The 26028-nt window shown below is 47.2% G+C and overlaps 8 protein-coding genes across 8 annotated transcripts; 5 read left to right on the top strand and 3 right to left on the bottom strand.

Annotated features, from left to right (window-relative positions):
• Nucleotides 1-5397: 5397 nt before the first annotated feature.
• On the bottom strand, nt 5398-7237 carry FOMMEDRAFT_124435 (uncharacterized protein). Its single transcript, XM_007267514.1, has 7 exons — nt 6684-7237; nt 6517-6624; nt 6421-6463; nt 6348-6368; nt 6267-6298; nt 6072-6215; nt 5398-5987 (listed from the first exon to the last, which is right to left on the bottom strand). The coding sequence occupies exons 1-7, from the start codon at nt 7001-7003 to the stop codon at nt 5768-5770; spliced, it is 888 nt and encodes a 295-aa protein (XP_007267576.1). The 5' UTR covers nt 7004-7237; the 3' UTR covers nt 5398-5767.
• Nucleotides 7238-9830: 2593 nt separating this feature from the next.
• FOMMEDRAFT_157354 (uncharacterized protein) lies at nt 9831-10547 on the bottom strand (the record flags this gene model as incomplete). The annotated part of the gene is made up of 1 exon (XM_007267513.1): nt 9831-10547. The coding sequence occupies one exon, from the start codon at nt 10545-10547 to the stop codon at nt 9831-9833; it is 717 nt and encodes a 238-aa protein (XP_007267575.1).
• Nucleotides 10548-10730: 183 nt separating this feature from the next.
• FOMMEDRAFT_109355 (uncharacterized protein) lies at nt 10731-14475 on the top strand. Its single transcript, XM_007267512.1, has 9 exons — nt 10731-11364; nt 11434-11503; nt 11561-11659; nt 11720-11755; nt 11819-12164; nt 12359-13452; nt 13508-13637; nt 13692-13750; nt 13803-14475. The coding sequence occupies exons 1-9, from the start codon at nt 10856-10858 to the stop codon at nt 14127-14129; spliced, it is 2670 nt and encodes an 889-aa protein (XP_007267574.1). The 5' UTR covers nt 10731-10855; the 3' UTR covers nt 14130-14475.
• Nucleotides 14476-15108: 633 nt separating this feature from the next.
• FOMMEDRAFT_20937 (cell division control protein 4) lies at nt 15109-17710 on the top strand. Its single transcript, XM_007267511.1, has 7 exons — nt 15109-15751; nt 15806-15983; nt 16035-16988; nt 17040-17141; nt 17192-17308; nt 17365-17507; nt 17565-17710. Exons 1-3 carry the CDS (start codon nt 15203-15205, stop codon nt 16571-16573), a joined length of 1266 nt encoding a protein of 421 aa, XP_007267573.1. The 5' UTR covers nt 15109-15202; the 3' UTR covers nt 16574-16988; nt 17040-17141; nt 17192-17308; nt 17365-17507; nt 17565-17710.
• A 278-nt stretch (nt 17711-17988) lies between these two features.
• FOMMEDRAFT_157349 (PTR2-domain-containing protein) lies at nt 17989-20138 on the bottom strand (the record flags this gene model as incomplete). The annotated part of the gene is made up of 6 exons (XM_007267510.1): nt 17989-18053; nt 18104-18233; nt 18290-18415; nt 18478-18972; nt 19025-19395; nt 19448-20138. The coding sequence occupies 6 exons, from the start codon at nt 20136-20138 to the stop codon at nt 17989-17991; spliced, it is 1878 nt and encodes a 625-aa protein (XP_007267572.1).
• A 371-nt stretch (nt 20139-20509) lies between these two features.
• Nucleotides 20510-21962, top strand: FOMMEDRAFT_86443 (RNA helicase; the record flags this gene model as incomplete). Its single annotated transcript, XM_007267509.1, has 5 exons — nt 20510-20758; nt 20811-20986; nt 21036-21083; nt 21133-21532; nt 21585-21962. The coding sequence occupies 5 exons, from the start codon at nt 20510-20512 to the stop codon at nt 21960-21962; spliced, it is 1251 nt and encodes a 416-aa protein (XP_007267571.1).
• A 572-nt stretch (nt 21963-22534) lies between these two features.
• On the top strand, nt 22535-22992 carry FOMMEDRAFT_86959 (uncharacterized protein; the record flags this gene model as incomplete). Its single annotated transcript, XM_007267508.1, has 3 exons — nt 22535-22642; nt 22696-22849; nt 22904-22992. The coding sequence occupies 3 exons, from the start codon at nt 22535-22537 to the stop codon at nt 22990-22992; spliced, it is 351 nt and encodes a 116-aa protein (XP_007267570.1).
• A 1157-nt stretch (nt 22993-24149) lies between these two features.
• Nucleotides 24150-25920, top strand: FOMMEDRAFT_141294 (uncharacterized protein). The gene is made up of 2 exons (XM_007267507.1): nt 24150-24576; nt 24631-25920. The coding sequence occupies exons 1-2, from the start codon at nt 24315-24317 to the stop codon at nt 25899-25901; spliced, it is 1533 nt and encodes a 510-aa protein (XP_007267569.1). The 5' UTR covers nt 24150-24314; the 3' UTR covers nt 25902-25920.
• Nucleotides 25921-26028: the final 108 nt, after the last annotated feature.

Below are 26028 nucleotides of genomic sequence, written 5' to 3'. Positions count from 1 at the left end.
TTCGTCTGGGCCCATTATTCATCGGGTTTCCCGTCCCTTCTTGTATTCCCGCTGCCTGATTCATGATTGCTTCTTTGACACTCTTTTCGCTGCTCCTTCCCTATCTGTTCGAGTTGCGATGCCTTTGTTGCTCCAACAGGTCCCTCCTTCTTGCACTTGGTATCGGATGACACATGTCGCCACTCTGCCTGCCTGCATCTGCCTGCACGCCGCTGTGCAACGCAATAATACACTACTTAGACAATCCGCCGAATTCATCCGCGGATGCGGTCGCGGTCGCCCTTAGGCCACGCCGCGCAGCAACCCCGTCCGGTTCGCCAAGGACACTGCATCCCCCTAGCTGTTAGACTGCGGCCTGCCGCTCAATCGCACGATCCAGCTTGGGCCGCAACCCCTGCTTGCATTTCATTCAAGTGTATTCTATAATTTCTAATGCCCGCATTGACCCTCCTCCATTCACGTGCCTGTATAGCCATATGTGGGTAAGCTTTCCACAGCACAGTGGAAGACACCAGGCCCCAAGGCCCGAATCAGCACGCTCTGCTGATCTCGTGCTGTGTCATGCTTCTCTCTGTTGGCCTGTGCTGGCAGCTCACTGTTACTGATTTGATCATCCACGATAATATTCCTCCGTGCACCACACACTTGCGCGTTCCTCGGCGGGCAACCGCCCAACTCGCCTATCTCTGCCGTTTCGGGCTGCAACCCCCGTTCAGCCCATGACATGCCACGGTCGCAAGTAGGCGGGTTGGGCTTGAGATCGGGTCTCTCGGACACCCATAAATACAGTACCATGTTAGTTGATATCCACGTTCGCTGGCACATTCCTCCGCTTGGCCCCATTTCTATTTCTCATGTCGAGATGTTCCGGTGCTCTCACCCGCCATTCATCCTGACTTGACCGGACTCGGGTATTGTCGTCCGAGTACGAAGTGTGTCCGAATATGAATCAGATATGCTTCCGAGGCTCCCTTCCGAAGCTCCCTTGACTGATCGACAGTTGACGATCCACCTTGAACGTACAGGTATATCCTCAAATATACGCACCCATTGACTCTCCTTAATGATGTTCCCCCCTCTTCCTCGGCATCTTCGCATACATATTCAAATTGCAGCTTTTGTTCACAGATTTCCAATTTCCATCTTAGCCAAAGAGAGAAGAAATAAAGGAGAATCGATTTATTCCCTGATTTGATCGCTGATCCCAAATCGAGATGTGATCATGTGTCCCATACTTGGAGACAAACGATTTCGAAGCCCAACAACGTCGCCTCTTCTTCCGCCAGTCTGTCGGTCACCTTGCCAATCAAATCAGAATAGGAAGATTCCCGTATTGTGCTGTCTTATTGCGTGTCGCAATTGCATCTCAGACGATATCCCTGAGCGGGCGCTCTATTCAACATAACTTCGCGCTCGCATATCTGACTATTTGTTTTAAAAAATCGGAAGACCCTTTACTTATCATGATTCATAGTGTGCTTTCAATCATGATCCATTATTTTGATGACTATCTATCAGCCATTGCGCGCTTCCTGTGCATCCGTTCGGCGAGGTGTAGATGCGCCTCATTTGCTGACTCGTGATAAATCGGTCCGCGGGATGTGCAATTTCGGAAGCCGTCAAAATCAGGTGAGATTCTGAGAGACGTTAGGAAGTGCACAGGCTCTTCCACGGCGGCGATCACCTTCACACTCACAGGACGTTGATATCACTACTACAACTGTATGCTGGGAGCGATACCGGAGCCCGACGCTGCGTCGTTCGTACGTTTTGTTCCTAGATACCCGTTTAATGCAGTGAACGAAGAACAGCTGCGGTTGCAGTTCACACTGAATCACAGTATATGTACCTGCGCGTTCTTCGGCAGTTACGAGCGACGTTTTGTTTCATGACACGATATATGGACACGGAAACGGTATTTTTCTCCTCCGGGTTCTGTCTCATCCTACAGCTTCCATGCAAAAATATCTTGATGCGGTGCCGTCAAGATTATTTCTATATGTTCATTTTATTAAATCTTAGCTGCGCTCAAGCTGTTCCTGTTCCCCTGCCATGTATCGCATAACGGAGGTTCGTATAAATATGACTCGATTGTTTTTCTTAATCAATTATTCAGGTCGAGAGTTCACATGTCCAGCGTTGGCAGTGCCCGCTCACACACATGATTTATATTCTCCAAGGAACGTGGAGATGGCGAGGCTAGGTGATTTGACTCCGCACATCCGCATCTGCATCTGCATCCAGTGTCCGGAAATCAAAGTCATTATCAACAAAATAGGGATGAACACGCGTCTGGAAGGATCGGAAAGAAGAACTACTTAGTAGATGTCAAGCGTGCTGCCAAAATTGTTGGTGGTGGTGCTAAGGTGATGAACGAACTGATCATGATGTGCATGCGTGCATGTGCATTTTGACCTCAGGCCAGATGACGGGTGTGCACTGGTTTGACTGGTTGAAGAAGATCTTAATCATTTATACTTCTTCACTTTTTTGTCGTTTTCGAAAGTCACACTTTGGTGCTTCTTCTAGTTCCTTTTGCCATCCGAGAATCATGATGTACGATCCTACGACTAGGCCCGCATCATCGTCATCATCATCATCGATGCCAGGCTGTGCAATAATATTTGCACTAGTATAAAGTGCTCGATAGACGCTCTGCTATCATAGCACCGACCTAGTCTCGGGTAAACTCTACAAGATACCTTGTGCTTACTGGTATTCCCCAAAGAAAGATCAAAGAACAAAGGAGGAAAATTGACGTTTGGGAAGCATGTGTCAGTCAACGCCACCTTTTCTTTGGAGAAGTCCTGGTAAGCGTACAATGTCCTTTCTTCCTTCTATTCCATGCTCGTTCTCCTGTAATGCTTCAGGTTCTCCTTAGTATATGTGCTATCACCAGCTTTATGATGAATAGGCTCGGAACTATATAAGGCGAGTACTGGATTTGAATTTGACTTTTCAAGTAACAATCCTCTTTTGTCATGATCCTGAATTTGTATGATTCAGTAACTGTCCTTACAACGCATATCAAGGCTCTTTGTTCTCATACATATAAAAGGGGACCGAATAGGGCTCCTCTTTGACTATTAGACGCTAGCTATGAGCATGTGCATGCGTGGGGTATCAATGTTGTCATTGATGCTAATGTCAAAATGGCTAAATAGAATCAGCTGGTCTACAGGACTTTTCATTCAACCGGTTTGCAAGCATCTTTCTTCACACAGAGAGTCTACGATAGAGTGTGTTTCCCGATATTTCTCTTGGATTCCAATGGTACAACTCTAATATCCTATATAGTAATGTCTTTCTACATTCCGAGCAAGAGTGTGCAGTCATAAACCATCAGCACTGAATATATGCATATGCATATGGTGAGCAGTTCGGATATTGTCAATTGACATCAAAACTAATGTCATACATCATTCTAAAGAAAGGTCAGATATTCTTAATGCATTTCTGTGCATGTGCTTTGAACAGCTCATCATACAGGCGCTCAGCTCAGATAATTTGAGAAGTAAGCAAAGCACACTGATACTGTTGCAGCCAGCAGCGGTAGAACGCAGACAGAGACCCCAGAAGTAGCCTCAAACACTAGCTGCTCTCCGTTTGCGTTATAATCCATTTTTACACAGAGACGTTTTACATAAAACGCACGTTAAGGTACCAAGGCAGGTAGGAAGTGCAAACTCGGTAGCGCCGGGGATGGATAAATCCATTTTTGGTCTCTTCATAGAGCAGCCGTCATAAATGCAATGAATGACGGTAACACCGGTGCCGTACGGGTGTACCACGGCATTAGGAGTGTACTTATGTATACGAATTACTTACAGGCGGTAGATCAGGCTTGCTTACGAACGCCACGCGTGAATGTATCGGCGGCGAGAAGGGAGGGAACGATGGGGATTTCGGAATGAGTTTTGGTGGTGTAATCTGTGCAAACCAGTGAAACCACTCCGTTTGGTTAACAAGTACTATTGTTACTGGATTCATTCGTCCGATTGTATATTATTAGAATCACTGGATTGCGGTGATCCGCCACGAAGAACCCTCACTTGTTTCCGAGATGAACGCAAGCTGCTTTGATGTGAGTAGAGTCTTCCCTTTGCTTCTGTATGAAGGGGTACAATTACCTAGCATGTCCCACCTATCCAAGAAGGCAAGTGGGAGGAAGTAATTGCGGGTGTACCGGATTCCTCTTGCCCCGGTTGCCTGAATAGCCACTATATGAAATTGGAACGATACGAACGAACGATGAAGCCGAAACCCGAACGCAAAGCGCGCATATCTCCGTCCGTCCAATACATTCCGAAATCATTCGCCGAGTCCGATCCCGAGGCACTGAATCTACATGTAAATCTGATAATTGTAAAATCTGAACGTGGGGCGGTAGTCCGACGGAACCGGGAGACATGTATGGTGGCCATGAATGCAAGCGGAAACGGTCTCGTAGGCGTTTGTATCGGCGCGGACCAGCCACCGTCTCGCTCATCTGTAAATTGTAATCTTCGGGCGCGCTGAGATTATAATTTACATTGAATGGTGATATCCAGGAACTAGTGATCGATCCTCCACTCTCGCGCCTCATCGCGCCTGTTTCTTTCGCAGATTTCTTTTAGTGGTTGTCCGCCATCCGTCGGTACGTCGTTCAGGCAACTTACATCATCAAAAGTGAGGTATAAAGTGAGATCACGGCGCACTAAGGAGCGCCTGGAACGGCAATCTCGTTTTCTAAGTTACGCGTCTCGACTCTTCGGTGGATTCGTTGATTTGGTGAAGGCTTGACGACGTGTTTGGTTGACCGCATCGCTAACGCGCTTATAGCAATACTGTTTAATTGTATGATTTGAAAGCGTATCACTATGAATGAGGCGTTTATTGGATCTACTGAGGCTGTTTCATATCAAAAACATACGTGTTTTGGATCGGCGCTATTTTATTATAAATTCAGATTTGTAGTGTTGAAATTTCTTTTCAAATTTCATCGCTAAATGGTCGTCATACGAATCGGACTCCAACGGATTGAATCATTAAGATCTCCTTTGTAATTTATTCCGTCGGACGCCTTGTTATGAATTACGCATGCGTAATAACCTCGAATTATGACTTACACATGTCCGGAAGAGCGCAAGTTTCACGCAGAATGCTCATGCGTGATGATGTATTTACACACAATGACACCTCTGTGAAGTCTGTATTATTGAACTCGCGGTTTACATCGGACAAATTGATTGATTTCTCTTCAATGCAACGGAATTGACTCTTATTCGTCACGTGCACTACGCGCTGTTGTCACTGAGTCCCAAATATCGAAATAAAAGACAAGTGAACATACGTTCTAGTACTAATGAGAGGGAAGCACGAGATGATTGAAGCGTTTATTATTATTAACGACGATATATTTGCAAGCCAATAAATGGTACGTCATGAAGAACAACGTGTATTTATCTATCATCTGTAGCAAGTGGGTATACACTACAAACTGTAGGTGCAGAAGCATGCTATTGTCGGAGATGAGGGGGCTTCTGAGTGAAAATCATAAGCAATACACACATAAAAAACGGGATGAGTGGAGCAATACACATGTGAGCGGTGAGTAAAGAGAATAAACATCGACGTAAAACATAGCGACAAATAAAAGCGGAGTTGGAAAGACATGAATGCAGCAATCAGAAGAATGTGCAATAGTGAAAGAGTTGTATCGACATCTACGTGCAAGATGATTGCACAGGAACGACCACTCTAAAGTGGATTGTCGGGCGTCCTTTGGCTACTCGCCTGCGGCGTCCCCACCAGCACCAGCGGATGTACTCCCACCTACGGCCGTCAAGTTCTTCTTATTCTTGCTACCCTTTGGACGGCCCCGCGGCCGTTTTGTCGGGGTCTCAGCCGCAGCAGGTTCCGAAATCGTGCGTTTAGCGCCCGATAACACAGGTGTAGAAGTTTCTGTGCTAGCAGGGGCTCCATTAAGCCGGCGCTCATTCAAGTAACTGCAATTATCGCGTGAACGTAAGTACCATTTCACAAAGTAAAGATAAGGAAATAAGAAGTGATAATGTGAAGAAGATACAGACGCTTGATTCTTCTCCTCGAGAGTTTGTTGTAAACTTGGCATAGGGGGTTGTCCAAGCTCTGCCCGCAGTGCGTCGACTTCTCGTTTCGCAACGGCATATTCTCCATCGGTGATGGCCTGTATTTTTGCACGTAGGTCTGAGATCCTGTGATGTACACATCAGTAAAATGAAACACACACATCGTGTTCTACGCACTCCTTGTTTATTGTCTGTTCACATAAGTCCGTCTACAGTTCAGAGTCAGACGGTTATAGAGGAGAAAAAATGGTAGTTAACCTTATCTCGATCCTCATTGACCTAGCACGGAATTCTTAGTTTGAGATAACATTTAGTTTAAGTACGTACTCACTTGCCGCAGGCAATTTAATAATCTCGATCGTTCACTTTCCAGTCTTCATAGCACGATTAGGACACGCTATTAGAAACTTCCATCTATAACGCGCACCTATTCTTCTCTTCCTTTACATCCTGCAACGCCTTATTCTTCGCTTCGAGCTGGCTATGAGCAGAAAGAATGTGTGCAGTGTGAAGTTGCAGAGTCAATGCGTGTTTCCTGTGATCATGCACGAGTTAGGAAGTCAGTGGACTTGGCGTAAGGAGGTGATGGCTCACTTCAGTTCTGCTGTCTTTGCTAGGTGAACCAAATTCTTCGTCCAGTCTCCTTGTGCAATTAGTGGCGTTGACTGGTTCTGGTTCTGAGCTTGGGCCTGCAGTTGAGTCTGAGTCTGGGTTGGACTCGCGTTCGCGTGCTGCTGTGTATACGTGTCATTTGGCGCGACTGTCGTCGCTGGTGGAACTGGTGTCGGAGTCTGCTGAGGTGGTGGTTGTTGCTGCTGCTGAGTCACCTGCGGATGGGCTGGCGATTGTGGAGGCACGTAGTGCTGCATGACTGGCGCGTACTGAATGTACGGATGGTGCTGGTGCAGCGACATCTGGATCAGAGTGCCCGTGGGCGTAGGGCAGACGACTGAGGGGCTAAAGTCTGGCAGGACATAGCGAGCAGAGAGACGCGGTCAGTGTCAAGCAGGGCAGGACGAAGGAGAAGAACTTGCCTGTGAGATTTGGCGACTGTATGCGTCTGCGCGAATCGTTGGAAAAAATACGTTGTGGTCACAGCTAAGGCAGTCAGTTTGCACCGCAAGAGTTTGAGGGGTCCTCGGCATTTCCCCCCGAAGAGCCTTCTTATGGAATTTCCCGTTTCCTTTCATCTCCTTCGTCATTCCTCTCGCACATTTCTCTCTTCAACCACCTCTTCTTAAAGGCGATCTCGAAAGCCTTTTTTATGTAATATGCTCCACACAGTAGCAGATCTCTTCTTTGTTCCGGAAGACGAAACGAAATTGAAAATTTCTTACGGTATTTTCTCCCGTTAATCTTCGCGGACACAGATCGGACACTATGCAACTCTGTTAAGTATCCTGGTCACCAAAGTCATACACTAGGGAGACTTGCTGCCTTGCTGAGATTCCATCATTCTCTCAAACATTTTAAGGTCTGCCTCAAGAAGACTAGTATTTCATCTGTGCTCTTCGTCATCGCCGTCGTTCCTTTTCAGCTTCTTGATCAGTATTGCGGTATACACAAAAAAGTAGAATGTCTATCTACTCATTGGTACTGCATGACTTTAAAGACAGAAGCTAGTACATGTTGAAGAGCTTCCATCATATCTGACAGCCGAATATGAGGTAATCCAATCACAACAAATTGTACACTGATCTTTGGATAATGCACGAGGAACAGGAGGATGTGCTTCTACAGTAAAATATGTCATAATGCATCAATTTATAATGCATATTTGGCATAACGCATTGAGGTTTTCCATTAATTGAAATTTCATGCTTAAATTGTATGTGATAATGCATAAAACATGTAATGAATTCAATTTGGTCTTCTCCTAACATTATTCCTTATGACATATATTACTGTACAATATGTCTGAAGGCAAGATTGTGATAATATACATATCCTAGGACGGGATTTGCCCTGAATGTGTACACTTGGTTATGGAAGACAGTGAGGATGACAAATAACGAAGGGAAGAAGGACAGACGGGACATGACGAGTAACTGGGAAAAGATAACTCTATACAATTTGCCAGAAGTCTTACTAGCCTCTTGCATTTCCCGTGCATGATGCTTTAAAATACCTCTTTGTCTTCTTGTGTAACTGTAAAGTGATGACCAAACAAAATCGATCACTCTGCATAGGATTTGAATGGCACACAGCCTGAGTTCCGGGCAGCTCTACCCCTGTGGTGCAGGAGATTATCACGATACGCCCGAGATCAGTCAAATTCTGCCTGCAAGCAAAAGTTAATTAGCACGATGTTCGGCAATACGTTCCGAAGCGCGGCCCCTAAAAAAGAAAACAGCAAAAGATAGTGTAGAAGTAGTAAAACTTGTGCAGGATCCGACCGAGACAATTCAAGAAGGAGTTCTACGGATAGGTTTTCGGAACGGTGTTAGTTACAGGGAAGAGCGCATGATGGACTGATGAAGGTCATTGAAGGATACGGAAGAGAAAGTGGAGCGCGACGAACGCCGCGTTTGTCCCCGAGTGACGTCTAATTGTTGCTGCACGAATGGCTTTCTGCGATGCTCATAGCTGATGGTCCTCGGATGCTCGGAACTAAAATTTCGTATCGCGGAGAACAGACAAGAGAAGGAGGAGTTCATCCGAAGGTCTTTTGATAATATCAGGAATATTTAATCCTATTTATTGATATTCTCAAAGGACGAGAAAAAGCCTACAATAATTGAATAATAAAGTTAATTATCCGAGGGACGTCACGTGCTCCAATGATCGAGACGAGAGAATATTGTCCCGGAGTCTCGACCTGCTACCGACCGACTCTAGCCCCGCCTCGCCCCTCCACGCGTCCCGCAACGAGCTAAAACGCTTAAATATTACTCTGGCAGTATGACGATCAGGCTCGTCATGGTGTTGATAATTAAGGCTTGAGGGAGGAGACAGGGACAGACGTAAACGTCTCGGTATTGGTTGGCGAAAGTTAGAAGAAATTGGAATAAAAAGAAAATATATTGAATCTTGACTCTTCAATTCCCCTTGTTTGAGGAGGAGACGCTCTGTTGCCCTTTTGGTCTGAAGTGTTTCCGATTTTTGTCGTCCTTGGAAGATTCTTGAAATTGAGGTAGAGGATCAGAACGGGAGATGTCTAGCGCCAGAAAGATATGAAAATAAAAGTAGTTCGCTCCCGATAACGGGATGTTTTGGCTGTCTGATATGCTTTCAAAAGACCTTGCTTTGACGGTCCAGAGCCCAGACACAGCTTTACTTCGAACAGGACTGTCAATGTCTGATTACTTACCTTAAATAACAAATCAGGTAAAGGTACCAACTGTGTTTCGGTGTCGTTCGTCGCAACATGGATGCGCACCGGAACTAATGCGTATGATCGAGGAGTGAGTGCGATACCGACGAGTGAAGGGTCCGACAATCGCGCGCAGTGTTCGGGCTGGTGTCAATTGTTCCCGGCGGCAATATCTTGCGCGTGCCAGAGAGATTTCAAACGCTGCGGTCGCACGCTGTCAACAATGTAAATCTATAAATAACTAGTAACATACCCAAGCACGTTTTCTCGCCTCGCGTGCAGTGGAATGTAATATGGACAGCGCAACACGATGATGCGTGCTTTGTTTAGTTTAAGATCACGAAGGCCGCACAATTGGAAAAGACACAGCCTGGTTATTGGATGGGCGGGAATAAAGTTCAAGAAGCCGGTTATCGCCGCCTTCCAGGTCACACAGCGGGAGCATTGGCAACTTCATTTTGAAGGTCACGGGCTATTGATGCGACTGGATTGAGCAACGACGAGCAGGAAGCCGAGGAGAAATCGACGTGAGCACGTCGGAAGACGGGAAAACCTGAGAACTTGAAAACCCGTGTCGTTGGCGATTGGATGAAGGAAGACGCGCAGAAGAGCAGAAAGAGTAAAGATAGCTGGCGATTGACAGATGGGGGGTGGATGGAGATTCCGGAAGCCCCTGAACAAGCGCACCAATTGGCAATGGTGGTTCTTGCGCAGATAGGGCTCTGTGGTGTGGGTTGGGGGCGTGGGAAAGCTGGTAACGATGACGCTTGCGAGGTAAAGGCAAAGGACGACAATGCAGAGTTGTTTAACGGGAGAAGCGACGCTGGACGATTTACGCAGGCTGATGATGGACTGTTGGCCTGGACCAGACACAGCTTCGCGTGGATCGTCGTCGTCGGTGGGCTGGAACACGTTAGACGTTCTGTGCGGTAGAGCAGCGGATTGGACAGCGGTGGAAACGATCTAGAGCTGATGGGAATCTTCCGCTCACTGTACCGTGAGTATTTTAATTGAATGAGTGATTTCCCTTGTCCCGGGCGATCAGGAATAAGCTCAGAGCAATGCTGGCTGATTCTGCTGGATCCCGCTGGAGGGCGGGAGAGGCGGGTAAATGATGAGTAGCTGATATGGTTTGTCGGCGCCATGTTTCAATGCTGGGTTCAAAAAGGTGCCGGATTCGGCAAGGATTCCGGATAGATACTTAATATGTGCACGACTCGTGCCTTGTGTACAGTTCGCGGTCCTCTCTCTGTCTGTATTTTCATCCTCTCTCTGCCAACTCCAAGCCCTCCCCTTCTGCCGTATCCCGACCTCTCCTCGCTGTCGGCCACATCCCTGCCGTCACCAGCGTGTCGTACACAGAGAGCGCGCCCCGGGCTGTCCCGTCCACTCCGCACACCCCATATCGATCGGTTCTATTCTCGTCTCTCCTCGCGGACCTTCGGTGTATACAATGGACCAATCCTCGTCGTACCACCAGCATCAATCCCACCAGTCCCAGCAGTCCCATCATCCGCGCCAACAGCTCTTCCCTCAGGGCGGCCAACTCCCTCCGCCTTCCGCTCTCCAGCTCCCGATGCCCTCGTTCACCCGCTCCAATACCCTACCGCCAATACCCGCAATGTCGCACGCACCCGATGCGCGTTATCCACCGCCTTCTTATCACCCCTCTCTCGCAACGCCCTCCAGCTCGGCCGGTACGCTTGCGAGCCCTTCGAGTTCAAGCCACGCTCCTGCGCCGTGGTCGGGCCATCGCACGAGTAGTTCGCGCGACGAGACTCATCCCAGCATGAGGAGACGGGAGAGCAGGGGGAAAGCATTGGACGGCTCTCCAATGAGTGATGGTATGCGTGAGTCGCAGGGCAACTCGCGACACCAGTCATTAGCTGTGCCTACCGATCAGGGAAAGGATGGCGATGATGGCTTGAGCTCGACGAGCGACTTCGTGAAAAAGCTCTACAAGTCGGTATCTATTTTTATACAGCGATTATCCTGCTGACGGAAGTATGAAATTTTTTTCATTCACCCCAGAATGCTGGAAGACGCTTCGTTTCAGCATGTTGTGTCGTGGAACCAAGCTGGCGATGCATTTGTCGTCAAAGTTCGCACCCCGCTTATCGCATGGAGGTAGTCGGACTGACGACTTCTTTAATTTCAGGACATGAACGAGTTCACCAAATCTATCCTCCCACGAATGTTTAAACATTCAAACTTTGCTAGTTTTGTTCGACAGCTGAACAAATATGACTTTCACAAGGTAATGCATGCGAAGGCGGATATATGCCGTAATCGAACTTATATGGTTTTATGTATGCAGGTTAAAAATTCTGACGACAACCAATTTGGAGAACACGTAAGTGTAGACCTTTCTAGCAAAGAAAAAGACGCATATTAAATACAATAAATGCTGCCCCAGAGCTGGACCTTTAAGCACCCGGACTTTCAGATTGATCGGCGAGACGCTCTTGAGAACATCAAGCGTAAAGTACCCGCCCAACGGAAGTCCACAGCCAATGTTCGGGGTCAAGGGAATTCACCTGCCGTTTCCCCCTCGGACGGCGTTGACAATGCAGTCATTCAGTCGTTGCAGGCACAAGTCGAAAGACTAACGCAGGCTCACGACGAAATGGCATCGCACATTCGACATCTGGAGAACAATTACCAGTCCGTCCTTGGCGAGATGGTCAACTTTCAAAGGAACATGGCCCAGCAGGACGGATTAATGCAGAACTTAATTCAGTACTTTTTACAGCTGGAAAATGGTGGGTAGCATCCCTATATTTCGGCTGCCTCTCTTGTTTTCCTACTTTTGCGTCGCTCATTTTCTTTGCTTTACGGCCATTCTCACTTTCCCTTCTTTATCTTATGTGTTGAATATAACCTGATTAATCGTCTTTTCTTTTTTCTTTTTGCATGTTCTCCTTGGCATACTCTCGGTACGGTGTCGGTCTATTAGCCAAGATTAAGGAGGAGCAGAACGGCAATAATGCCAACGGGAACATGAACGGAGGGGGAGGTCCTTTTGCCGACCAGAACCCCTTTCTTGCTGCCCGGGAGGCGCAAAGAATGGTCGGAAATTACCCGGAGAACGACGTGGCGCGTGCTTCGTTGGAACAACTCAATGAGATTTCACGGAGAGCAGCTGCGGCGGGCATGAACTTCGCGAACGGTGGTGTTGCAAATGGCAACCGACCAGTAACACCGAATTCCGCTACCCGAATCCTTGCCACCGCGGCAGGTATGGTGCAGAATCCGAACCAGCAGATCACGGGGACCCAGCAACAGCAGGAGCAACAGAGTCCTAGCCAGTCAGACGATCAGAGTCAGGATCAGACGAATACATCTCTGGCTAACCTCAGCCGAGAAGATGCTCTGCAACGTATCGAAGAACTTGCTCGGCAGAGGCCGTCGTCTGCCTCGGGTCGCGCGGCTGGAATGCAAGCGGGCGCACCTCAGCAACAAATGCTCCCAAGTGTTCAATATGCGAGTGGTTCTGAGCCGTTCATCATGCCTGGACCAGAATCCGGTGCACTTGATCTGTACGCTGGTGTAGGGGGCGGTCCGGCACTAGTAAATGGACTAACCCATTCAGGTCTCCAAGTGTTTACTCTCGGTCACCTCATGCCGAAGTCGACGGGCGACGATGACAGTGCGATCTGGAGTTTCGATGCATCACGGTCAGGGCTCGTCCAGCAGGTACAACAGCAACAGCAGGCCTCTTCATCGGCTGCTGCGCAGGCTTCAACATCGTACGCTAGTACGTCTACAAATGGCGCATCATCGGCAATGCCCAATGGAGACTACGACTCATCTGTTGATGGTGGTACCGTAACTCGTCCTGGGAGCGCTCAAAAGCTTCGTGTACGTCGTTCGACCTTTGTCCCTGGATGGGCGGTTCCACCACGTGTGCTTCTTGTCGATGACGATGCCGTAAGCCGAAAACTTTCTAGCAAGTTCCTGCAAGTCTTCGGCTGTACGATTGACGTTGCCGTCGATGGTGTCGTCGCTGTAAACAAGATGAATTTGGAGAAGTATGACTTGGTATTAATGGTTCGTTTGCTTCTCTTGTGTCTTTTTTTTCGAGGGGATTGATGAAGGGTTGTAGGACATTGTGATGCCGAAGCTTGACGGTATATCAGCGACCTCATTGATTCGACAATTTGACCACATGACACCGATTATCTCCATGACAAGTAACTCGAAACCAAATGAGATCATGACATACTATAGCCACGGTACGGAAATTCGTACAAGCGGCACTTTTACACGGTATTGACGTAAAGTTACAGGCATGAACGACATTCTGCCCAAGCCATTCACCAAAGAAGGCTTGTTGAGTATGCTTGAGGTAGGATTCTAGTTGTGGGACGTAAGAGTCATGGGACTTACTGTTATCACAGAAACACCTTACTCATCTCAAGACCATTCAACAACTCTCAAAAGTTCCACGGTCCGTCGGAATCCCTCCGCTATCCGACAGCCAGTTCGACCAGGCTCTCATGGTCACAGCGAGCCAGTCCGCGCCAGATGAAGAAGGCGGAAAGATTAACCCGCTTGCTGGTATGGGCCTGTCGGACGAGGAATATGCACAGATCCTACAGGGCATCGTAAACGGCGAGACCTTCCAAGGCTTACATCCAAACTTCAACCTAATCGAAAAGCGGACACTTGATGACTCGTCAGACGGGCGAGACGGCAAACGAGGTCGCTTTGAAGTCATCGAATAATGTATATGTACCTCTTTTTTGTACACATTCCTTTTCAAATTTTCGTCTTTTATATCCTTTCCAGCATATATCGTGTACTCCACACTGCACGCCTTATGCCCTCCTCTCTCTTTCGTCATATATCTAAATGATTCCCAATTGTCCACCACTTCTTTGCTGTCCTCTTAACCATCATCAACCAACCTGGACAACAGGACTTTCTTGATCACCCTCGCTCTCATTCTTGCTCCTCCCATGTTTGTCGTTGTGCAGCAGTGCCTTTCTCCGTCCGTCTGCTAGCTCTTCATTATCTGTCTCTTTTACCGCTGCAGCTCTTTCACACTTTTCACTTTCATATCCATTTCCCCCTTTGCAGCATGTAGCTACTATGGATGTATTGTATAATTGTATTTTTCGCCCATCCGACGTGAAGAGAAACACGAGTCCACTCGTCGAATTTTGTCGCTTAATAATGATATTCTTTTCCTAGGTTCTCACTAGACCAACTAAACTAACCCTTACTATCTTTTTAGGGGGTGAGTGCGTCGCATCCTCTTATAACCAAGTTTCATGAATTGTGCCACTCCACTCATGGGAAATGAATCTTGCCCTCGCATCGGGAAATGTAATGGAAGACTAAAGGAATATCGATATGAATATTATGATCTGCGATCCGCGAGAAAATGGTACTCACCTCCGCTTGGTACTGATTCCTCCCTCCCAAAGATTGAAGATTGATCGCACGTTCGTTCACTCCACAGCGCAAATAGCCGTTTTGAGTTCATGACGAGGTTTGCTCAAAAACTTATTACTCGTTAATATTGTTACCGAATTCAGACACCCGATCTTTCCGGCAAGTTTCTCATGTATTACTACTTATTACTATTATGGATTATAGTTTCGACGCTCGAAGTGGAATTCGTTTGTCCTCTATCCTCTAGAAGTCATTCTAGTGCGAGTCGTCGACCTATTCTCAGTTCTCTCATAGTGTTTCAGCCACACGAAGTCTATCTCGGAGCTTCCCTTCTCATTGAAGTATTCTCATCACTAGAGAAAGACTGGAATCATAGCTGGGAGACAGGACTTTATCACTCATGAGCGTTACTGGACCTAGTCCTCCTATCGAACCGGATAATTCGGAGCTGACATCCTGGGTCAAGAACGATAACCCCAAACACCTATCGTTTCCGGTTCACGGTAGACACGTAGTCACCTGCTTGCTTATTACTTCTCGTGGTAGAGTCGTATCAGCTGGAGATGATGCTGAGATATACGTTTATTCGTTGTCGACCGGTAAACAGATACATTCATTGAAAGGACATGAAGGCGGCGTGTGGACGGTGAAAGCGTATAAAGAGACGCTCGTGTCTGGGTCGACTGATAAGACTGTACGAGTATGGGACTTGAAGACGGGAAACTGTATGCATGTTTTTGGTGGACATACGAATACTGTTAGGTGTTTGGAGGTTGTCAGGCCTGAAGAGGTTGATTGGACGGATGAGGATGGGGTTAGGCGCCGTGAATGTTGGCCAAAAGAGCCTCTGATCGTATCTGGAAGTCGGGATTATACTTTGCGTGTATGGACACTCCCGAAGCGTGGTGAAGCGGAATATCGATGCAGTAAGACAAAGGATCTTTCTGACGTGAGCTCTCATTGTACTACTAAATGGATTTCCTGTTCCATTGATATTGCACAGGAAGATACCACAAAAAATCCGTATTATAGATTTGTGCTCGAAGGGCATGAACATGCTGTTCGGGCCTTGGATGCACGAGGGCGTATAGCCGTATCAGGTAGTTATGACAATACCGTTTGTATATGGGATATCATAACGGGCAAATGTAAATGGGTGCTCGCAGGGCATACGCAAAAAGGTTTGTTGCCTCTCAAGTTCGAGGAAGAGAAAACAATTAACACAAAAATAGTTTACTCTGCTGTCTTGGATCTGGAGCGCGACCAAGTTTATTCAGGATCATTGGATAGTACTGTGCGAATATGGAGCGTAACCACTGGAGAATGCATACATACGCTCTTGGGGCACACGTCACTTGTTGGTCTCTTGGGTATATCGTCCTCATACCTTGCTTCTGCGTCGGCAGACGCAACCGTACGCATCTGGAACCCAGAAACCGGAGAGTTGCAGCACGTTCTACAAAGTAGTCATAACGGCCCGATTACCTGTTTCCAGCACGACGACTTCAAAGTACTTAGTGGGTCCGATGGATCATTGAGGATGTGGGATGTTAAGACCGGTTCGTTCGTGAAGGATTTGCTCAATGTCATTCATGGTGTATGGCAAGTTGCGTTTAAAGGGCGTTGGTGTGTTGCGGCGAGTAACCGTGCGGATCACACTATGCTAGATATCTGGGATTTTAGCCGTACAGCTTTGGAGGGCGAGGAATCTGGGGATGTTGAGGATAGTTTCTCGGTCAGTTCGGACGAAGAGGATGAAACCGAGGACTGAAGTCACTCAGCGCTGCTGTATTCACCACCTAAAAATTTGACGTAGAGATCTAGGGGTATATGTTGTATACGGGTGTAGAATACCTTTGCATACATGCAAGAAAATTATCACAGGAGCCAAATGCAAGACAAATGCAACCTCTCATTCTCAATCTTCCTTAAGAGGATGGAGCGCTTCGGCCTTTCGGCGTTTCCAGACTTTCCGTTGGTACGCAAGAATAATAGGGATGAACTCTCGCATACCAAATTCAGGCCAGTAACACGGAACGAATTGTATCTGGGTGTCTTCAGATGCTTGCCAGAGCATGTAGTCGCTTAGTCGTCGAACGCCACTTGTCCGAACGAGGATGTCTAGAGGTGGGCTTCCTGAAAGTGTCGTCATTAAGTTTGTGTCTATTGATTCCTCCGAGATGGAGCTAGAGAAGAGACTTATTAGCGGTGTCATTAAATTCGCGAGTTTGGCTTACTCGATGTCTCCACCGTTTTCTAATGTGTACTTGACAGTTTTCTTCATAGCAGTGGTCATTTCGTCACTGGAAGCGTATGGCATGCAGAGATTAAGTATGGCTCTATATCAAACTTTCAGAAATAATTACAGTCTGAGTATCAAATGGCTTACTTATTATTGTGCCTCGTCAAGCTCTCTGCTTTACGAACGGCTTTCAGAACGTCTGGAGGTAGCATGGACTTCTGTCCAAGTACACAAAGTCGGACACCGTACTTGTCGAGTAAGTTCCTGAGATTGTGAAGTTTTAAATTTTCATTCTGCATAAACTGGGAGCAACAGCTCACCCTTTCTCACATAGCTCGTAAAGTTTATCCCTTGCGAGATCCATGAGCGCATCCACCTCTTCTGGAGGACGTTTAAAGTTCTCGATAGCGAAGGCATACACAGATACGCATTTGATATTCAGATATAAGCATACTTCCAAGAGCTACAACCTCAGTAAGATTTTGCCACCAATACATAACCAAGCCTCTAATACACACACCTGCCGCAACGTCTGGAATCCATCAGCATGTCCACGAACTACTTCCATGTGCCTTCCTCGCGCATAGCGCCTATTTCCGTCCATTATAAATGCAACATGACGAGGAATAGGACCTGCTGAGAGGATAGCTAGTGCTATACGTTGTACGTGCCTCCTGAGCCATGCGTAAAGCCAGAAGATGAAGGCAAAGAGCGGAAACATTATTGTGGGAAATTTGGCTTGCATGGTGTTGACGTGTTATTTGGCACTGTTATTCTCCAATTTATTCAATTATTAATGACCTTCTCCACTTCAATTGAATTCAACTCATTACAATATCGTTAAATCGTTCCATATTGTGTAATTTAAAAAATGAACGCTACAATAATCTCTCAAGAAACTACAAGGAATAAAGATAGAACAAGGCAAAAATTATCAAAGTGAATCATTCGCGATCTAAATCTTCGCTTGGTCTGTTATTCAGAGTTGCCTCATCCGATTTATCTGTCTCTGTTGAAACAAGTTAGACAATAGAAAGACACAGCAACCAGAACGCTAACCACTCGAGTCACGATGTCTGAAGATGAGATAAAAGATGTTGCCGGCAAAAAATGTAACCAGCGCGATTCCAGCATAATTCTTGACAAGATTCGGATCATGTACGAAAGGCGCAAGTAAAGCATTAATCATCTATTTTCAAGATCAGCGACATAGCACCGAAGATATAGTCAATGTCTAGGGCGTACACTTCCAACGGCGGACGTCAACAAAAAGACGCTCATCACGACGGACTTCATCCTCTTTGGGGCCATGTTGTAGGCGTATTCGAGAGAAGTAATCGAAGCAAATATTTCCGCAATAGCGATGAGAACCTGGAAAGCATTTAGTCAATGAGAATTTGGAGAAGTCCGTGAGTATTCACGTAGCACGGTACTTGCATCCAGATGCTGATAGTACTTGGTTGAGCACAGGAGCCTACGAACTCTCCACATGGATTCGTGTGATAAATCCTGTATTGAAGAATGGCACTATAAACCATAGCGAGTGAAGCAAACATGAACCCAAGCCAGATTCTAAAAATTGGCTGCAGTACAATGCCAGCTCTGCGTAAGCTGGGATATACAGCGATGTCCATGAAAGGGATAAGAATGATAAGCGCAAGGGGATTAAAATTCCCTAGAAGATCGTTCGGAGTTCCCTGCATTGTCATCGTCGCACCCATCGAGATCAGATTCGTTGCAAGTTGGTTATACGAGATCCAGAACAGCGGTAAAAAGAGTGCTATTTGGCATGCAGTCGCAGTGCTCTTCACTTCGTCGACAAAGGCATCGTCCCATGTAATCAATATCGGATGTGCCTTATCAATATCTGCATCCTCGGAAGCCAGGAAGCTTGGTTTTGCCTTGTCCCAGACACTAAAGTTTCTTGACTGCGTTCGAGTGAGCCAACGAGGAACTGGATAAAGTAATAAAGGAGCTTACCCGCCGGAGTAATCTGGACGGACCCGATAGAAACCCTCTAAGTGCTATTCTAACCACTCTAAAGACGTCCAGCAGTACACTGCCTTGCGGCGGTACTTTGTAATAAAGCCTGGATCCTGATGCAAGTACACATGGCGTAATCAGGAAAATGCAGGTCGGCAACGCGAATGCGGCCCAAAAACCGACGCGCCTCTCCAGCTGCGTAGTGACAATGGAGAACAGTGAACCGACATTTATACACCAATAGAAAAGATTGTACATCCGCGAAATTGTTACCGTCGGGTCGACAACGACGCGTTCCCCTGAATCTGTTATGCGTAAAAATGAGCTGGTTCTTCGATATTGATCAGCAACTAATGGTGAGATGTTCGCTGACCATAAATGAGCAATGAGTCAAGAGAAAACGAGGGAATCGCAGCTTACCCTTAATGCCTCCTGTACCTAAAGCGAGTATAAATGCACCGACGAGCCATCCTGGCAATCCCAAGCCGGCTTTCAGAGAAGAAGGAAAAGACGTAATTGTAATTGTCAATAGGCCAAGGAAGTATATTACACAGAAGACTGTGATAGTTTTATATCGTCCCCATTTTGTATCCGCTATTATAGCACCAAATAGAGGAAAGATGTACGCGAAAGTGGTAAATGTTTGTTGAAGTCCGGAAGCTGCTGATTGTCCAAGATTTAGAGCGCCTGCGGGAGCTGGATCGTTAACGGAGGCTGGAGCGCCTGTACCTTTCCCTCCTGGAGGAAGAGGGTTCTGGAGATAATTTTGGAAGACGCCAGCCAGACCGTAGAATGCCATTCGTTCGCACAACTCGACAATAACGACGATAAATGCCGACAATGGTATGTCATCCGAGATCTTTCGTAAAGTCTCGTTGTCTTCCTGGCTGGGATACTCGATTGACGAAGTGTCTTCTAAGTCATCTTTTACTTCATGTTCTCCCGCACTTCTACGACGATAAAACGGTTCTGCTTCAATCGTTGGACCAATAGTGGTGGTATGCGTCACAGGTTCTGTGTTTGCAAGCGGAATATAATCAACGGTAGGCTGCTCATCCCTGGCGCTGGTCAACCAACGTCTAGCATTTCGAAAGGCATCACGCATAAGCATAGTTCTACCTAGCTACTCACAACATGCCAGTGAGAAATGGACTATTTTTTTATACGATTGTGATATACTTGCCTCGTCTTTCGCGCCGTATCGGCAAAGAATATCCAGACAGCAAATGAGCCTAGACTTTCAGAAAGAGGCATACAGCATAGGTAGCGATACAACCGTGACAGTCTGATTGTGGCCAGCACAGTAATATAGATAAGCACTTAGCAAAGTGTCACTGTCAGTGTGTAGTACGTTGGCAAGAAGGAGACTGTCACGTGCACAGGCCGTTCTTGATGACCCGCACGCTTTCATCACACCACCCTCATCCAACACCACCATCAAGCACACTTCGTCAGCGTATACTGCTCATAGACTAGAACACAATGAGTTATGCAGGCTATAGAGAGTCATACTCTGCGAATGGTTTCAGCAGTGGCTATGGCGGTAACTACGGAGGCGGCTACGGTGGAGGATATGATAAGCAGAGCAGCCTTGGGAGTCATCTCCACAGCATAGACTGGGGCCATCAGCAACTCACGAAGTTCGAGAAGAATTTCTACGTTGAGGATGAACGTGTTTCTGCTCGCAGTGACAGGGATGTGCAAGAATTCCGAAGAGAGAAACAAGTCATTGTCCGTTATCGTGTTTATTCTCATCCGCATGTATTGACCATTTCGAACAAAGGTCTCTGGGCGGAACGTACCAAAACCGATCTTCTCATTTGAGGAAGCGGGGTTTCCGGAGTATCTCATGAGTACAATTAGAGCACAGGGCTTCCCATCGCCAACTCCGATTCAATGTCAAGCCTGGCCAATGGCCTTGAGTGGCAGAGATATGGTCGGCATAGCGCAGACTGGTATGTTTCATCTCAGCAGGCCATTAACGCGCTAATGTATTTATTACAGGAAGTGGGAAGACTATTGCCTTTGCACTTCCCGCCATTCTGCATATCAATGCGTCAGTAACTCTGTGTCTAGTTTCTGAAGCTGTCTAATAGAGTACTCAGGCAACCTCTTTTGGCACCCGGTGATGGACCAATTGCATTGGTGCTTGCTCCTACTCGGGAGTTGGCAGTCCAAATCCAGCAGGAATGCGCGAAATTTGGCTCCAACTCGCGTATCCGCAATATTGCTGTCTACGGTGGTGCACCCAAGGGTCCTCAAATTAGAGATCTCCAACGTGGTGTTGAAATCGTCATTGCAACTCCTGGTCGACTTATCGACATGCTGGAGAGTGGCAAAACGAATCTGCGTCGTGTAACGTATCTGGTCATGGATGAGGCTGATCGTATGCTCGACATGGGTTTTGAGCCTCAAATCCGTAAAATTGTCAGTCAGATAAGGCCTGACAGACAAACGTTGATGTTTAGTGCGACATGGCCAAAAGATGTTCAGAAGCTTGCTAATGTATGCAGTTTACCTCATGTTATTATTCTTGAATCTGACATAAATGTTATAGGACTTCCTCCACGACTTCATTCAAGTCAATATAGGATCTATGGAGCTAACTGCCAACCATAGTATTCGCCAAATCATCGTAGTTTGCACTGACTTCGAGAAACGAGCGAAACTTATCGATCATTTAGAGCGCATCAGCACGGAGAACGCGAAAGTTCTTATCTTTGTGGGAACAAAACGGGTGGCAGACGATATTACTAAGTATCTGCGCCAAGATGGCTGGCCTGCATTAGCCATTCACGGGGACAAAGAACAGCGTGAACGCGACTGGGTACTGGGAGAGTTTAGAGCAGGACGGTCTCCAATCCTTATTGCCACAGATGTGGCATCACGTGGTCTCGGTGCGTACATTAATCTATTTTTCTGGAGCTCGTGGTAGGCGAGTTGCATACAGTGGCAAGCAATGAGGGCATGGCCCTCTTGCATCTACTAACACTTTTAGCGAAGCCACTGTATATCTGGATGCAGCTCCTGCAACTTCACTCACCGTGAAATGCAGGCTTGTGCTGTTCTCCAGTTCCTAGGGTACGTCTTCGGCTGCAGGTCGGGTGTCTGCATTCGATGTCCTGTGATGTCTGTCTGCTGTATCTTGCATCCCTCTGGCCACGTGGACGGGCATGATACATTGTACTTCTTCATGTCTGTCTGAACGCATCTCGAGAACACTTGGCATGTTCTTGTCATGCGCTTGGTTATGGACTGTAAGCTCAATAGCTGGACTCTGAAAATCATCACCTGTAAATGGACTTCAATGTACGCTTTACCTGTCTGTAGCCTGCAAGCCGTATTATGGCCTCTTGTGGTAGTTCTTACTGTAGAGGTCTTAACAGCCTAGGACTCGCATTACCTATGAAGCTCCCATGTTTGCTTGAGACTGGCTCATCTTACTCCTTCATGTGCTTCTCCGTGTCTTGATCGCAGATGTCAAGGACGTTGGATACGTTATCGTAAATGCTTTACAGTCGCATATTTTATTGGTTGCTCATCTATTCTCGGGAACAGAATTACGATTTCCCCAACAATCTGGAAGATTACGTCCATCGTATTGGCCGTACAGGAGTAATTACACTTGGCATGATATTTAACGACTCTATCTTAATATTCTATAATAGCGTGCTGGAATGGAAGGAACAGCATATACCTATTTCACGACTGAGAACGCTCGATCTGCTCGCGAACTCGTTACCATACTTCGAGAGGCGAAAGCCGATGTTCCGTACGAGCTCGAGGAAATGGCCCGTATTAGTGGTGGTGGCGGTGGTCGAGGTTCGTTTACCGTCCATTGATTAAAATCCCTGAACTTATCTTGTTTCGTTTGAGCAGGTCGTGGGGCTCCGAGAGGACGGGGCGGAGGTGGAAGTCGTTTTGGAGGCGGTAATGCTAGGGGAGGCTACAGTGACCGCTGGTAGACTTTCTTCAGAAACTAGACGGCAGAGATTCCGGTCATCAAACTCTGATACGCATGTAGTACCGTGAGATGTAGAACTTTATTTCATGTTTGATTTACTCTGGTGTATTTCGCTGTCTCATCCATTGGGCATGGAACACGCTTTTCAGGCTCGTTAATATTTTTTTCCAAAGTACACGCATGTTCACTGTCGTCTCGCTTGCTACGATTTGTTTTGCAGCGTGATGCTGCGATGCAAGGCACTTTCGCGAGCTACAGGGATGATGAATGAAGTTTCTGATTAGCGACTGGTCTTGAGAAAACGATTCGGTTAGGAGGGACAGCTATTTGCTGGAGGTATTCGATGTCCGTGGTATTGTTTTTCAGATTTGAACAAGTGAGCGTACAAGATAAAATACAGCTTTTCTCTCAATGAAGGTTACGTTGCTTGGATGGCGCCATTACTGGAAAGGGTTAAGCCGCATATATGTCAAATCAATGTCAAAGTGTTCATCGTTGGCGTCCACAGCATCCACTTGCTCCCATACACATACTTCCGTCTTCTATGCCCCAATTCTAAGCAAGTCTCCAGGCGATCACAGGACGATCTCGTTTCCAAGTTACAAGTGATTTTCAGCAACCGCGGCTTTCCGATTGTACAAGCGAACTGAGGTACCTTGAACAAGAGTCGGAGCCGTGCTTGAGAGTCTTTGTACACAGCATGCTATGTTCACCGCGATGAGATGAGAGCTGTGCGGCGCATGAGTTCCTTGACGACCGAGTAACATTTCTGACGAGTTTGAATTGATGTCCATTGCCTTTTTGGTGTTTGATAATGATCGGCATGAAGCGATGGCTTGTTGGTCCCACTGTTTATTGGCCAACTGCCATCTTTGACACGACGCTCAACTCACACTTCATCATGCCCCTCTCGCATCATCAGGATCATCATGACTTTCAAGTAATTGAACTTGTGGATTTGCTGGCAGAACTTCTCACGACATGCTATCCTACTCGCCGAAACGCCGTTTGACCATCGCTCATCATTGGCGTCTGGATCAAATAGATTACTCTGAGGCCGCTCACTGGCAGAACTGTTACAAATTTAGATTCAATCAAATGTATAATATCCGTCAATCAAGATATGGAGGCTCCTCTGGATAGAAGATGGATGAGACGCGCAGGCACTGATGCGAAGTCTCGGCGGCGTTTGAACTTAACGTACTGTCGACATCAACAAGGCAGTATACTATATAATGCTCGTGCCGTTCCAGGACCTAATACTAGGTCTGAGCACCCTGACTTTGATCCCCTGTCTTTCTTTCTTTCTGCTTAGTTGAGGCCATGGCTCCTCTCTTGCGCTTTGAAACAGCTGAGCGCGGGTTCGTTCGCAACGTCGTTGAGCGACACTCGCCTCAGGCAGGCTTATTCACAGATAGGTTTGTTGAGTCGGAAGCAATTCACAACGCTTTCGCTCCTGTTATGCTTGAGAGACGCGATACCATCAACAGTCCCTCTGGTGAGCCGGTAGTCAGCACTCCGCCGCTAACTGCCTCCGCCAAGGCGCTCGCCGGGATTATTGTTTTCCTCGGTATTGTCGTGTTAGGTGAGGCAACATCTGTCAATCATGTGAATTATTAGACTAAATATTTTATTACAGCTGTGGCCGCACTTCGAGTGAGGAAGTTTATGCGGAATCGAAGGGCCAGGGGATTTACGTCCCCGAGGCTCAAGTCACTCGGTCTCTGCGAGTCATCATTCCCAGAAAAGGTCATCTCTGAGAGGAGAAATCCAATGTTCACCAAGACTCTCCTCGATCTCGGTTACGACGGTCTTCAACCTCCTTCGAAGGTATGGAGTCAACCCGAGAAATCGAAAGTGGTCTATTCCGACTCAGAAGCGCAGTACGTGGGGTGGGTTCCTCAGATCACGACGTGGCCAAAAGATACGAAGGGCGAGCCGAGTCCTGATCTCATTCCTCGACCGTACCCCTTGCCACCTGCTCCTGCAGCAGCGAGGTCATCACGCTTCTCTCGTCTTACGGCGATTTTCACACGTTCGCCCAAGCCGTCGCTTGTATCCTTCGATGTTGCTCCGCCTTACTCGTCGACAGCACCGACCCCAAGGAGTATGACTCCTGTCAATGTTCCTAGTCCGTTGAGTTCGGCTGAAACCTCGAGTCCAAAGCCTGCTTCGAGTCCTGCTTCGGTGGAAAGCAATAGTTCAACGAAGAAGAAGCTCCCACCTCCACCCATTCGTCTGCCTCGAGTGCCCGTACCAGCATATTCCAACCGTCCTGTGTCTACCATCACCGCCTTGGACTCTGATACGCCTGATGTGGTCATAGTTAGTGCATCGTCAGACAGTGCAGTAGAAATGACCGACGTCAAGAGTCCCTCGCGGCTAGACTCTGCGCCCCCTGCAAATCTACGTGCCCCAGATGTGGATGACAAATTGCTTCATGTACCAGTGTCCTCAAGACCGAGTAGTAAAAGGACTTCCTCGTCAAGCACAGCAGGCCCTGGTCGTGAAAGCGAGGGAAAGGACGGACTGTCGGGGAAGAAGCTACCTCGTCTAGTCATTGCGGTCAGTACCTTCACCCCGAACATGCAGGACGAGCTTCACATACGAGTGGGCGAGGTCCTTCGGTTGACCCAGGAGTTCCAGGATGGTTGGTGCTCTGTGGAACGCATCGGAACCGATGCAGAACAGGGCGTCGTACCGCGATTCTGTATCACCGAGCGGGCGTCATTTGTCCCCGATCCTGTGAAGACACTGTCCCTCACTAACGGCGCTCGACTTGCATTCACTGGCTCGACGACTTACAGTCAAAGTACGAAAGCATCAACTCCACGTTCGAGTGGAGTGCCATGTCCTCCAAACCTATCACTGCTCTCTTTCTTGTCATCCACGGTTTATTTTCATGACTAGGACGTCCTACCCACTCCCTCCATTTAATGACATCCCGTTCCTTGCTTTCGATTTCCCCTGTGTCTTATTTCTCCTTTGCTGTAATACTTTCTTTATTCTCAACTCTCAAGCTAACTTATTCTTATTT

Source organism: Fomitiporia mediterranea (genome assembly GCF_000271605.1).
Source record: "Fomitiporia mediterranea MF3/22 unplaced genomic scaffold FOMMEscaffold_7, whole genome shotgun sequence".
Classification (NCBI taxonomy): Eukaryota; Fungi; Basidiomycota; class Agaricomycetes; order Hymenochaetales; family Hymenochaetaceae; genus Fomitiporia; species Fomitiporia mediterranea.
The sequence above is the reverse complement of the archived record's forward strand: the minus strand, read 5'-3'. Positions and strand labels throughout refer to the sequence as shown.

Excerpts from the sequence above, each read along its gene's own strand:
- FOMMEDRAFT_124435 (XM_007267514.1), bottom strand. The coding sequence starts at position 7,003 with ATGTCGCTGCACCAGCACCATCCGTACATTCAGTACGCGCCAGTCATG. Across the intron at positions 6,369-6,420 it reads TATTAAATTGCCTGCGGCAA|GTCAATGAGGATCGAGATAA; the intron begins GTGAGTACGTAC and ends ATTCCGTGCTAG. Across the intron at positions 5,988-6,071 it reads CTCGAGGAGAAGAATCAAGC|TTACTTGAATGAGCGCCGGC; the intron begins GTCTGTATCTTC and ends CGATAATTGCAG.
- FOMMEDRAFT_109355 (XM_007267512.1), top strand. The coding sequence starts at position 10,856 with ATGGACCAATCCTCGTCGTACCACCAGCATCAATCCCACCAGTCCCAG. Across the intron at positions 11,756-11,818 it reads ACAACCAATTTGGAGAACAC|AGCTGGACCTTTAAGCACCC; the intron begins GTAAGTGTAGAC and ends ATGCTGCCCCAG. Across the intron at positions 12,165-12,358 it reads CTTTTTACAGCTGGAAAATG|CCAAGATTAAGGAGGAGCAG; the intron begins GTGGGTAGCATC and ends TCGGTCTATTAG.
- FOMMEDRAFT_20937 (XM_007267511.1), top strand. The coding sequence starts at position 15,203 with ATGAGCGTTACTGGACCTAGTCCTCCTATCGAACCGGATAATTCGGAG. Across the intron at positions 15,752-15,805 it reads AGACAAAGGATCTTTCTGAC|GAAGATACCACAAAAAATCC; the intron begins GTGAGCTCTCAT and ends GATATTGCACAG. Across the intron at positions 15,984-16,034 it reads CGCAGGGCATACGCAAAAAG|TTTACTCTGCTGTCTTGGAT; the intron begins GTTTGTTGCCTC and ends ACACAAAAATAG.
- FOMMEDRAFT_141294 (XM_007267507.1), top strand. The coding sequence starts at position 24,315 with ATGGCTCCTCTCTTGCGCTTTGAAACAGCTGAGCGCGGGTTCGTTCGC. Across the intron at positions 24,577-24,630 it reads CCTCGGTATTGTCGTGTTAG|CTGTGGCCGCACTTCGAGTG; the intron begins GTGAGGCAACAT and ends ATTTTATTACAG.